This window comes from Acipenser ruthenus, chromosome 2 (genome assembly GCF_902713425.1).
Source record: "Acipenser ruthenus chromosome 2, fAciRut3.2 maternal haplotype, whole genome shotgun sequence".
Classification (NCBI taxonomy): Eukaryota; Metazoa; Chordata; class Actinopteri; order Acipenseriformes; family Acipenseridae; genus Acipenser; species Acipenser ruthenus.
Genome location: NC_081190.1, coordinates 3,518,903 through 3,532,551, shown reverse-complemented (window position 1 = coordinate 3,532,551; position 13,649 = coordinate 3,518,903). Strand labels below are relative to the sequence as shown.

General features: G+C 39.7%; 1 protein-coding gene across 1 annotated transcript in view; it reads right to left on the bottom strand.

Moving 5' to 3' along the window:
• The window catches only part of LOC117404116 (DNA mismatch repair protein Msh3-like), a 75,015-nt gene that overhangs the window by 48,590 nt on the left and 12,776 nt on the right, over nucleotides 1-13,649 (bottom strand). Inside the window, exons 9-12 of the mRNA XM_058986625.1 lie at nucleotides 12,502-12,617; nucleotides 4,414-4,528; nucleotides 3,232-3,316; nucleotides 938-1,047 (exon numbers count right to left, since the gene is read on the bottom strand). Coding sequence (XP_058842608.1) covers nucleotides 938-1,047; nucleotides 3,232-3,316; nucleotides 4,414-4,528; nucleotides 12,502-12,617 — 426 coding nt within the window. The remainder of the gene's footprint in view (nucleotides 1-937; nucleotides 1,048-3,231; nucleotides 3,317-4,413; nucleotides 4,529-12,501; nucleotides 12,618-13,649) is intronic.

Here is a 13,649-nt window from a genome sequence, read left to right as displayed (position 1 = left end):
GGCATTCAAACTTGAGAAGAAAAACAGGGTAAAATAGGGCACTCTGAAAGGGTTAATAACTAGCAGCAGAGGCACTTTATATAACGTTTCTGGTAAACCGGGCACACTGTCAAAACACACAAAGGTTACCAAGCCCAGCATGTGCATATTCTGCACAACTCCAGCTCCAAAAGGTTAAGCTGTGCTTTATTCATCTTCACATACGGCTATGTGAGCCCTGGTAATCCGCAGGCAGAATCGCCAATCCGGAGTAATCCACAAAAGCCGAGGAGTCAGGAAGAATACCTCGAGACTGAAGCCTCACTTAGTGTCATATTAAAAAGATCCCAGCGCAGTCTCCTTTATAACCTCCTTTTAATTTGCACTGAATTGTATTTATGACGGGCTTCTCTGTGGCACGTCAGTGTCAATGGCCTCTTGTTTACAACAGGGGATTCTCTACTACATTTCAAAACTCATAAAAGGAGCAGCTGAAATTGCCAGTGGGTTGTATTGGTTGGGGGAGGCAATTTCAAATGAAAATATACTGGGGTACTCCAGTACTCCAATCACTGAAGTACTCTAAAGCTAGTTTAATGAAAGGCATGGTTATTGATTTCCCTTTGGTAATTATGCTGGCATGAACAGCAGGCTGCAATACATAACTGCAATACGTAACTCAAAACACATACCAGTACAAAGAGCAAGCAATAACCTATATAAAGCAAAGCTAGTGGGGTAGTAAGGGGAATTAAATGAACTCTCCCCCCTCCAGAGCAGGCCAGTTGAATGAACTGAATTGGATCAACTGCTGCTAAATACTTTTTTTTTTTTTGTGAGTAATGCATACTTCAACTCCCCATGCCATATTCCTGAAGCTTTTTTATGTGGCTGATATTGTCAGAAATGAGATTGTATCTATTTTCAGACATCTCCGTGTTTTCTAAAGGAGGCTCACCTTGCCGATATCAGGGGCTGTGTCACCCACTTCCTCATCAATCTCCGGCCAAAGGGGGTCTGGGTATGGTTGAGGACCCACAGCAAGCTGCCTTTTTCCCTACAGTTTGTCTATATGAAAAAAAACAACAAAAAAACACATCCACCAGTTTAAATCTCTCTCTTTCATGCTCCTTGTTAAAAACACCTCCACCAGTTTAAATCTCTCTCTTTCATACTCCTTGTTAAAAACACCTCCACCAGTTTAAATCTCTCTCTTTCATACTCCTTGTGAAAAACACATCCACCAGTTTAAATCTCTCTCTTTCATGCTCCTTGTTAAAAACACCTCCACCAGTTTAAATCTCTCTCTTTCATACTCCTTGTTAAAAACACCTCCACCAGTTTAAATCTCTCTCTTTCATACTCCTTGTGAAAAACACCTCCACCATTTTAAATCTCTCTTTCATACTCCTTGTTAAAAACACCTCCACCAGTTTAAATCTCTCTTTCATACTCCTTGTTAAAAACACCTCCACCAGTTTAAATCTCTCTTTCATACTCCTTGTTAAAAACACCTCCACCAGTTTAAATCTCTCTCTTTCATGCTCCTTGTTAAAAACACCTCCACCAGTTTAAATCTCTCTCTTTCATGCTCCTTGTTAAAAACACCTCCACCAGTTTAAATCTCTCTCTTTCATACTCCTTGTTAAAAACACCTCCACCAGTTTAAATCTCTCTCTTTCATGCTCCTTGTTAAAAACACCTCCACCAGTTTAAATCTCTCTCTTTCATACTCCTTGTTAAAAACACCTCCACCAGTTTAAATCTCTCTTTCATGCTCCTTGTTAAAAACACCTCCACCAGTTTAAATCTCTCTCTTTCATACTCCTTGTTAAAAACACCTCCACCAGTTTAAATCTCTCTTTCATGCTCCTTGTTAAAAACACCTCCACCAGTTTAAATCTCTCTGTTTCATACTCCTTGTTAAAAACACCTCCACCAGTTTAAATCTCTCTCTTTCATACTCCTTGTTAAAAACACCTCCACCAGTTTAAATCTCTCTGTTTCATACTCCTTGTTAAAAACACCTCCACCAGTTTAAATCTCTCTCTTTCATGCTCCTTGTTAAAAACACCTCCACCAGTTTAAATCTCTCTCTTTCATGCTCCTTGTTAAAAACACCTCCACCAGTTTAAATCTCTCTCTTTCATGCTCCTTGTTAAAAACACCTCCACCAGTTTAAATCTCTCTCTTTCATGCTCCTTGTTAAAAACACCTCCACCAGTTTAAATCTCTCTCTTTCATGCTCCTTGTTAAAAACACCTCCACCAGTTTAAATCTCTCTTTCATGCTCCTTGTTAAAAACACCTCCACCAGTTTAAATCTCTCTCTTTCATACTCCTTGTTAAAAACACCTCCACCAGTTTAAATCTCTCTCTTTCATGCTCCTTGTTAAAAACACCTCCACCAGTTTAAATCTCTCTCTTTCATACTCCTTGTTAAAAACACCTCCACCAGTTTAAATCTCTCTCTTTCATACTCCTTGTTAAAAACACCTCCACCAGTTTAAATCTCTCTCTTTCATGCTCCTTGTTAAAAACACCTCCACCAGTTTAAATCTCTCTGTTTCATACTCCTTGTTAAAAACACCTCCACCAGTTTAAATCTCTCTCTTTCATACTCCTTGTTAAAAACACCTCCACCAGTTTAAATCTCTCTCTTTCATGCTCCTTGTTAAAAACACCTCCACCAGTTTAAATCTCTCTTTCATGCTCCTTGTTAAAAACACCTCCACCAGTTTAAATCTCTCTCTTTCATACTCCTTGTTAAAAGCTGCATTTTTGTGTTGATATTAAAAGTATGTGAGATGGTAGGGAAACAGTCAATGTTGCTCACACTAAACCACACAAAGGGCCAGGGTCTCGACGATGGGCACTTGTCTGCTATAAACACTGGTTTGTCTTCAATGGCAGTGCCAGAGTATATCTGCACGATATCTATTGTCTCACCCCCCATTATGTGTACTGAATCCGGCGCGGACCCACTTGTGCAATTCTGCATATATTAAAAGTCATTTTTCCAACTTGGCATCCATTATTTATTGAGAGCTCCATCATTAAACAATATCATCTTTTTCATATTTATTACATCTAATAACCCTAAACAACATACTGGACGGATCAAATACATATCTGCTAGGGGATTGGTCAGTGTTACTGGAAGGAAGGACCACAGCCGACACATCTAATCAACGCAGATTTCAAGTTCAAACATGTTTTGAAAAAATAAATAAATAAATAAAAAGTCCCCTACTTGATTCTGCAAGATCTCCAGGTTCTTCATGGTCGTAGCACTGAGCACCATACACTCAGCTTCATTGGAGAGCTGTCTGAATGCGCTGTAATATAAATGAAGACATAGCATTGTACTATTAAATGCACTGTGCGAGTTTCACTTCTGGGTCTTCATCCAGATCAAACCTTTTTGATGATAAAACTCCTGTGCATCAGGATAGGCCCATCACAGCGAAAATCTTTCCATTCATTTCAGATCAGTGGCAAAACAGCATAAGAACCTCACACCTCAAAACCTACACACCTGATCAAAATGGGTCAAACCCCAATTAAACCAATTTACAGGCCTTTTTTAAACAAAGATACAATAAGATAATTAGCATGAACATTTTACTATCAGTCTTACTATCAACACTTTAAATTTGTCCCTGAAATCAAACTCTAAAATAGGATGGTAAATGCCACACCCCACTCTTCTGAATTAATAAGAAATCCCTTGTTAAAATCTTTTGCAGATATTGAAGAGGAGGCAGTTAGCTATAGCAGGGATACCAGTACATTTACACCGATGAAGGCAGAAGCTGAAACATCTGTCAACGCAACTTATTTATTGTTAAGTTTAATCATAGAATCTAGGATTGAGTGTGTATGAGGTGTGGAATCTGCCATTCCCTTTCCCTGGAACTTTAAATCCTGCTGTCCTGCAACAAAACAATGCAGTACAGTTTGGATATGCAAACATCAGAGTCAACTGGCTTCACAGTAACAGCAGCCTGTTGCCTAGACAAACAGGGCAGCAGTTAAATTACTTTTGTATTGAAAACCAGGACCTTAAAACAAGAAGAGACTAACAGCTATAACTATAGAGGCCACTTCGAGAGTAGTTTAAGACAACAGCCTCCCTCGACTCCGACTCCTGTTCTATCCACACTGAAGACTGTGCACTCCAGAAGCACTGTAGTTATGACTTCAGTATATTTAATGAGCAGGGGGTGGGAGTGTGGTAGAACACGGAACTCTCCCAGATTTTGTGCATTTGCTTATCTAGTGCAATCCTCCAATTCATCTCCACTGTATCGCAGTCCCCAGCTGGGTTCAATGATGACTAGAAGAGTGCAGAATGTCAGGACACTAATGGACTGATGTATGGAGTGTGCCCACAGAGGACTAGCAGCCACGTGAAAGGAAAGTCCTTACTCACCTGGTATTGAGGAGAACCTTCTCCAGATTGAAGCCGGTCAGATACGTAATAACCCCCGCCAGGCAGCACACCACCGGCCTCTCAAGACCTATTATACTGGAGAGCCTCTGAGAGCCTGTGAAGACACACACGGGAGCTGCACTTCATAAAGGTTATCAGCACCGGTTCAGTACATTTCAGCAGCTGTAGGACTTCAGAAATGCTGCGTCAAGGGCAATGGGTGTTTGCAACATGCCTGAATCTTCTACCATCCTGTAAGCATACTTTATTAACAACTGTATTCAATTGTTTTACATTTAAAGTCAATATACTGTGCGTAGGGGGTTTCTTATATAAGGTCATACGTACAGTTAACATAAAAAGGTGCTATTTAACTTAAGAATTGTGCCACGTGTTCTGTGCACCGGATGACATTTTTTTTTGTGAACAATTTTTTATTGTTTTTAGACAATTCAATACAATACTATTCAATATAATAATAGTAATAACAAACTATTTACAAAACAAAAAACAAAACAGACAAAAAAAATAAAAATAAAAAAAAGGTAGGTCTCTGACAGCTGTGACAATTTCCGAGCATGATGACACAGATTTGTTCTTGGCACCGCACAGACCGGATGACATTTTGACAAATCCATAACTGTGATTAATGGATCTCTCACATTTCATTTATAGTTGTTCATAAACACACACAAAACAAACAGGAGCACAAAATACAGTAAAACTTGCCACTTGAACGAAGCAACCACTTGCTTTTGCCAACCTGTAAACCCAGGCAGGATTTGAACTGCTTAAATAAGGTTTCACTGCTTTGAAATACACTTCAGGTCTGTTCTGTTTTTAAAGTGATGCGTACTGCGGATGAGACCATCTGTTCTTCCCCTATCCGGAAATGGAAATAAGACTCCTATTCCAGGTTTTACTATCAGCTTGATTAGCCACAGTGTAACAGTGTCTTATTAAGCTCATAGTAAAACTTTTGACCTTCATATACAGAACAATACACAGCGATGACTATCCTTAAACATGCCTTTGACGTTTACTAAAAACACACTTTGCTTTTCACTTATCCGAACATGTTCTGAACTCCTTTCATTTGTTGGCCATGTGGGACAGCGTCGCAGCTTAGAATTGCAATTTGCTGGTAGAAGACAGCCACTGGAGATGCCTTCTTTTAAAGAGTCTGATCATGTCATATTCCAGACACAATGATACTTGCTGAGCGTTTGGTTTTTATGGGTTGTGCATGCTTTATACATATTATTATTATTATTATTACTATTATTTATTTCTTAGCAGACGGCCTTATCCAGGGCGACTTACAGTCATAAACAAAAAATACATTTCAAGAATCACAGTACAAGTATTAATATAATTAGGAGCAAGATAAAAATACAATGACTTTGGGTCAAGCAAGTACATAATTAAAAAGGTTTATTTTGAACATTTTAAAAATATAATGTATTAATCCGGCAAGCATCTTCAGAGAGAGACTAGTAAATGGAGGGGGTGTCAAATCTCTGTAAATGCAAATCACAGAATCCTCTATTGTGCAGTAAAACTGGGTGTTGAATTATATAAGATCTTGCCATATAATTAGGAGCCTACACAGCTTTTTAATTACAAATCCAATTCGATCTTAAAGTGGTGGAGTAGAATATTTGGGTATTTTGATTAGATACTTTTTTTTTTTTTAAATTATTTTTAAACCAATCTTATTAAATATTTATACATCATCAGTGACAATCAGCAGATTAAATTGAGTCATTTATACTTTGTACATCAGGGAGCAAAATGACTCCATCGGATTACTGATTCAGAACATGTGAATACAAATATACAATATCATGTGTTTTTGATAAATTCTTGGGCACTTAGACCAAACTAGCAAATTGTCACTTTTTAATATTTTATAATATAATTGCTAAATTAAACATGTGCCCTATATAGGGCTAAATCATGTCTCAGTAGAAAAATAAATAAAAGGGGCTCCCGAGTGGTGCAACTGGTAAAGGCACTCCGATGGGAGTGCAGGATAAGCCCTATGGCCTGGAGGTTGCTGGTTGGAGTCCAGGCTATTCTACTGCCGACCGTAGACGGGAGATCCCAGGGGGTGGGGGAGAGCTTAGATCGGCCAGGGTGTCCTCGGCTGACCGTGCACCAGCGACCCCTGTAGTCTGGCCGGGCGCCTGCGGGCTTGCCTGTAAGCTGCCCAGAGCTGCGTTGTCCTCCGACACTGAAGCTCTAAGGTCGCTGCACGGTGAGCCCGCAATGTGAAAAAAAGCAGTCGGCTGACGGCACACACTTTGGAGGACAGCATGTGTTCGTCTTCGCCATCGTCAAGTCAGCGCGGGGGTGGTAGCAGTAAGCTGAGCCTAAAAATAATTGGATATGCCAAATTGGGAGAAAATAACCAAATAATTGTCAATTACTAAATAAAAAAAAAAAAAGGAAAAAGAAATAAATAACAATAAATAAACAAACAAAAAAAAACAAATAAATAAATAAATAAATAAATAAATAAATAAATAAATAAATAAAAACAAAACACACAACTACCTCTCATATTTATAAAGTACACCAATGCGGTGTAAAATGCTTAAGCCATGTACCGGCCTGAACCCCACCATCACCAAACCATACGAGCTGAAGACCGCTGGACAGACATGCTTTGTATGCTGCACTCCAAAGCTGTGACACGGATTCCATTGGCTCCAGATGGTATTTTGAAAGGCTGAGTAAAGGTTTACTTTATAATCAGGCATTTGGTTGAGAGGGTATTTTTCTTTCTGTCAGATGTATAATGTTTTAAATCACATTGCTTTTATAAAACACTGCTTAAAAAGGAATATTTTATGCCCTCTGAATCTGCATAATATTTCATTTTTGATCTGTTTATTATTCCATATTTGCTCTTATTCCTAATTTATTACTGTTTCTGTAATCATAAGTACATAAAACAATTTACGAACAAGAGTGGGGCATTCGGCCCATCTAAGCTCGTCCGGTTCCTAGTAGCTGATTGATCTCAGAGCTTTGTCAAGTTAGATCTTAAAGGAAGTGATTCTGCCTCAACAACATGACTAGGCAGCCCGTTCCATGCCCTCGCCACTCTGTGTGAAGAAGTGTCTTCTTCCCTCCATTTATCTCCACTTAAACTTCCAACTGTCCTCTGGTCCTGGAAGCCAAGAGGGTAAAGCATTAGCTGCAACTACTGTTTAGTGCCATCAAGTTAGCCCACAGCTCCAAGCAGCACTCGGCACCCACTCTCTTCTTTAATCTGCAGAAGATAATGTCACTGACTGAAGGTCACAACATCTCCAGAAGCCAACAGTCAGGACACAAATGTGTATTATTCATGTCGACAGGGTTAGCAGATACTGTAGGCCGGAGTTGTGCAGAGGGGTTGTGCAGTGTTAAGCTACAATACAAGTACCAAGCTTGCTGGTTATTACTCCGAAGCTACACCGATATTTCTGTTTGTCACAACACTAAAGTGAAGCTTGCTATCTCAAGGTTCTTCACAACCTCAATGATATTCAGAAGATGAATCCCTTGGAACATGAGGGTAGAAACACCACAAGGTAGCATGGGTCATATTCACAAAACACTGACCATCAGTTAACTTCCAAACAGAAAACAAAACGCTAATGTTACAAAGCCTAAAATAAATAACTCTAGATGTTAATTTAAGATCTTCTACTGTGTAAATGGTACAGATGGCATGGTGGGAAAGGCTTTTTGAATAAGCTGATACATTATGATATTTGTATTCTCATTTAATATGTACTTCATCAAGTGCAGCAGATATGAAACATAGTGCCCTACAGCCCTACACAGAGCCATACTATGACTTAGTAAAAAAAAAAACACACTACAGCAGATACTAATCCCAATTATGCAGGACTCGTGTATTGACTCGTACCAAGCCCTCTGGTTCTCCAGTTCTCCGGACTCTGGCTGCCAATAAAACAAAAGGACTGATTTTGAGTTTCTACTGACTATGTACTAAGCCTAAGAAGACTGAGGTCCAGCATACATTAGGAAGTATTCTAGCCTAAGAGGCAAAATTCCAGCACACATAGCCCTCGAAATGTACCTTGTTCTTGCCAATAGTTTCTCTTCAATGTTCTTTAGCCCTGAATACAATTACAAGCTGTGGAACAAGAGGCACTAAATAGCTGTTCCATCTGCAGCAAAGATGAACAGAAGGAGACGTGGTCTTCAGTACATCTCGCTAATGTCACAATTGTCACAGCCAGCCCACGACCGTATTGAGCTACAATCCAGAAATATTCATTATGACAGTTCTCAAAAACACAGACAGCCAAAGCAACAGGAACACTGCGGTCTGTAATAAAAGTTAGAAGTCTGGTAAACAAAACTCTTCACATGCTCAGAGTATCTTCTACTTCTAACTGCTTAAGAAACTTATTTTAAACTTGATATTTGAGGCTGTAGTGTGCTCAACACCCCCACAGAATGAGGGGCCTCAGTTCAGAATGCAAGAGGCAGCACACAGTCCAAATAAACAAGTCTGTCAGTGACGTACATACCCTGTCACGGCTCCATGGCTGCACATTCTAAATCAGAGCCATTAGAATGATGAACAACATGATGACCATGGTGTTCATCAACAGTATGTACGGAACTGTACAGATAGCTGCAAAAACGTAAGAGTGCTATAGAGTTGGGTGGGTGTCTGGACAGACAGACACCTCCATATACCCCACAATATACTTGTGCTGAATAATGTTAATCCATTAAGTATCAAATACATTTTTCTCTGAAAAAAAATCAGAATGCAAGCTGTATTTATGTCATTTGATACATTACATTTAGACTTAACTTTTGCGGTTAACAAAATTAGACTGAGTTTTCATAACAATATAGTTAGAGAAGATTTAAATAACAGGTCGATGCCAGTTAAATGCTCCAAAAAATGAGACGCCTGTCCTCAAATGAGGACAATGGCATTCAATGGGTTGACACCAAGTTTAATGACAAGCTGATAACCAGCTGGCGCCCGTTTCATAAAAGCGATTTGCGACAGCTCGCAATCGCAAGCACCTCGCAAATAAAAAAAATTGTGTTTCATACAACTTTTGCAGAGCTGCGACATCACCGATTTTCACCAGAAACCTGCAACAGCCAGACAGCAGCCGTCGCAAGTAGCAATTTTCATTGCATATCCTTTTAAAACATACAATGGCGCTCATGCTACTAACTCGTCGTCTGTACGGTAGAGAAATCCGAAGGAATAGAGTATTTAGGGGCCGTCAGATCCTCTTGATGCGTATACATTTTTCAATCTAAAAAATACGTTTGACCACCCTAAGACAACTAATCTTAGGGTGGTCAAACGTATTTTTTAGATTGAAACAGAAACAAATCTAAATTCATTTTATTAAATCAGTTTTAGCCTAACCCAGATATTTGAAATGTACATGTGCTGCATTTTGTAAATGCGTGTGATTTATCAGATCAAGAAATTTGCCATAGATGAATCTCAAATACCAATTGTATGCCCTGCTGTGAATGAGCACCTGCATATGCAGGAAAGATTTTAATGATGCAGTTATCCACAGTAAATGTGCATGGTAACTTTGCAGATTTCATCATGGCTATACTAAGCTGTTACCATAGCTTATCCTGGTTTGCCATGTTTAATAACATGCTTTACCATACCCCGCTATTCTTTACCTGTGCTTTACCATATTTCCACTATGCTTTATTACACTTTGCTGTGCTTTACTATGGGAACCTTTCATAACGGATACTCCAGCTTCTCAGCAAACTCTTGCAGGATACACATGAAGGATCTGTGTTTGCCCTTATGAAACACATTTAGAAAATGGTTCCATTTGAAAAACAATAATAATAATAATAATGAATAATAATAATAATAATAGTTTGGGGCATGAGGTAGTTGTTGTTTTTATTTTCAACCTCATCAAATGAATGTGGCCTGGCTGACTTGCATCTGAACCTTCACTGTACTGTCATGAGCTCATTAGAGCAGAAACGCAGCCCAAGAAGACCCTCCACACTTCACAATGAGAGGCCCTGTAACCATCGCCAGCGTGTTCCATGCTCAACACAGAGCCGCTGTTACCCTGCGCTGCGCTCCATAGACTCCTAATGATACAGCTGCATCTGCAATTAGAGCCGTGAAGCGAGAAACAAGAGCATTGTCAATCTCTGCATTTGCCTAACCAGGCACAGATTTCAAAAGGTCAATTTCCAGTCATTGTATCTCCATAAAATAACACCACCTGCTCAGATATTTAACATGCCTGGTCCAACTAACAACACTCACAACTATTGCAAATATCAGAAAACATACTTTTTTTATATAAATAATTCACACAACAATTCCCAATGCCAATTCCACTGTGAGAAGCCCATTTTCACAGAATACTGCTAATTGCAATTCTAAATTGCAAAAACTGGAGGATAAGTGGAGGATGAAATACAAAGAAAAAATGTCTGACAGACGCTCTGCAATACACCGTTTGGCCACTAGAGGGTCGTTCAATAATGTCAACATTTAAGTAGAACTGCAAACAATGCAAAACAACAAGGTTGTGTGAAATATGAATGAATCATCCTGTACACAATTATTAAATAAATAACTTTTTAATACGTAACTTGGAATTACTTCTGCTTCATTAGCATACATCTTTTGTACAGGTAACTTGCAATGAAGGCTCACAAGAAACCCTGAAATGGCTCAAACGGCTGTGCATCGGGAGTCTGAAACAATACCCTGTATCTCAATCTGAAGGTCTAATAAAGATGGTTCCTCTGCATCTTTTATTTGGTTTTACAGATCAAATTAAAAAACGCATTCCTGCCAATACATAACTGAACAAGCATGCTGGCAAATTCAACTTGAGCGTGAATGAACTATAAAGGACTGATTAACATGCGTGATTATTATCCATATTTCATTAGGTGAAAGCATTGGTCGATCTTGTAAAGCCAATTAGCAGCATCCCAAATCAGAGCAAGACCATATTATGCTAATCAGAGTCTCTTTTTCAATACAGCTTCATGTAATGCTTATCAAGTGCGGTCTAACCTGCCGTCCATCACAGTGTTTAATGTCTATTTAATTGGGATACGGATTTATCATGGGCATATCCACAGCAATATACTGCTAGCCATCTGTATTTTGAAAAAAAAATGCAGCCAGGAGTAAAACATCTAACAATATTTACTCAGACTAAAGCAACAACAAAAAAAGGAAAAACTGAACTGTTCTGGATGGCCCAGTTCCACCTAGGGGAATAAAGATCTCCCACTCCTTACACTCAGTGTCATCCGATCTGTGTCAGGGCTTAGGTTCTATATAAAGGCATTGATCTGGACCTGCGCAGGGTTTCAAGCTGTATCTTCCTTTGGACTGCAGACTATCATGTACCATTGCCCACGAGAAGAACCACCATACCCTGGTTTACAGGCACTGCTGCACCCTAGAGGGGCGATCCCAGCAGGATCACTGCAGAGAGAAGGGGGGCGAGGGGAGGGGGTATAGGGGTATAGGGGTATTAGGACCGGCTGCAGTCTACATCTTAAAAACAGAGAGCCCACTATTTATTGTTTAGAGAAGATGAAAATGTCTGGTTATCTGTAAATCAGTGAATTAGCACAATTTTCCCTCGATTTGCATGTTTACAAATCAGATGATGTGAACTCACAGTGCAGTTAGTGTCACCAATTACAGCCTCAAGTCACAGCAGACTGGGGTTCTGTAAAACAGGGCCTCCCAAACAAGGCCCCCATCTCCATTAGGAAAGTGGAAAAAACTAATTAAACGTCTTCACTCATTACCTGAAGTCCCCAGATTCCCCTCGGGCTGCTGAGCGGGATCAGCCATTTAACGGTTTGACAGGAAAGGAACGTGACGGCTTTTCAATGAAATGACCTTCCCTGAAAACTTTTAATATTTCATTTTAATTCAAACTACTGCTGCCTTTCCAAATCTAAATGAAGACTCTTAATTATTGGCACCAGCGCGATTAAGCCCTCTTATTAAAAAGGCCCGTTGGCTTATTTATTTATTTTTCTTTACATGTATTTTACCTGCGTCCTCGGGGGCGGTGAATGTGTAGAAGTCAGAGACGATCTTGAACGCGTTGCTGTACCCAAAGTGTGAGCTCTCCATCCTCTCGACACGGATCTGCTCATCACCTTGCATGCTGTAAAGGGATCACAAACACAGGAGATGTGAGGTACAATGTTTACAAACAAACAGAACGAACTTGGGTTTTATTAAGCTTCTGTTTTCTCCTGGCACAGAGTTGGGAGTGGAGGGGTGATGACATCACATTTGCTTTTCACTTCTCAAGTCCCGTAGATAGAGATAGAAGCATTACTTGAGCAGTTGGGGGTGGAGGTGAACAAGGTCAATAATAATAATAATAATAATACAGTAGAGAAATCTAGCTTTCTCCAACCCTTCATATCTGACAGTTAAATATCTTAAGCACAGCAGTAAATCAATGTGACATTGCCACAGGAGCAGGAAAACATGACAACAGATCACTTAACGCTGCATTCAAAATGCCATTCAGATGTTTTCCCACTTTCAAGGACGTGTCTGCATTGTGATAGTTCCGCTGTTACCACGATGACGGAGATGAGAGTCGCACCTCCAGCCCTGCTCTGCACGATGACAGGGAGCAGACGCACGCAGGAAGAGCTCTCGTCAGAAGATTACATTTTTTAGCTCCCAGTTCCTGTCCCATTTGTAACCAGCCTCTGCAATTCCTCTCAAAACAACTTGGAGGCCAATGAAAACAACCCCTTGAATGGAAGCAGCTTGAGACGAACGAACGCAGGCTGTAAACCTGTCAGCAATTCAAACAGTAGAACGTGCCTTTACATTTTAAGAAGTTTAACTGGAGGCGTCGTGTGGAAATGCAGCAGTCTCTTTTGAATAATGGACTGTACTTTCAAAGCTTTCACTCCAGTCTTGAGTTAGCTCCTATTTTTTTTTAAAAGAGGTAAAACACCTGTTAATTTTACAAAACTAGAACCAAATCAACCAAGTTATGCATTTCAAATCCTCTAAAGGATTCTCCAGGGGTTTTGCTATTCATTTTGTAACATTAACGTGTGTGTGTGATGCAAGAAGACCGATTTTCTGGGAGGCTGCAATAGAAATGTAGCCAGGAATTGTGTTACTCTTAAACACACATACATATTTTCACATTGCTTTAAAACTGGGT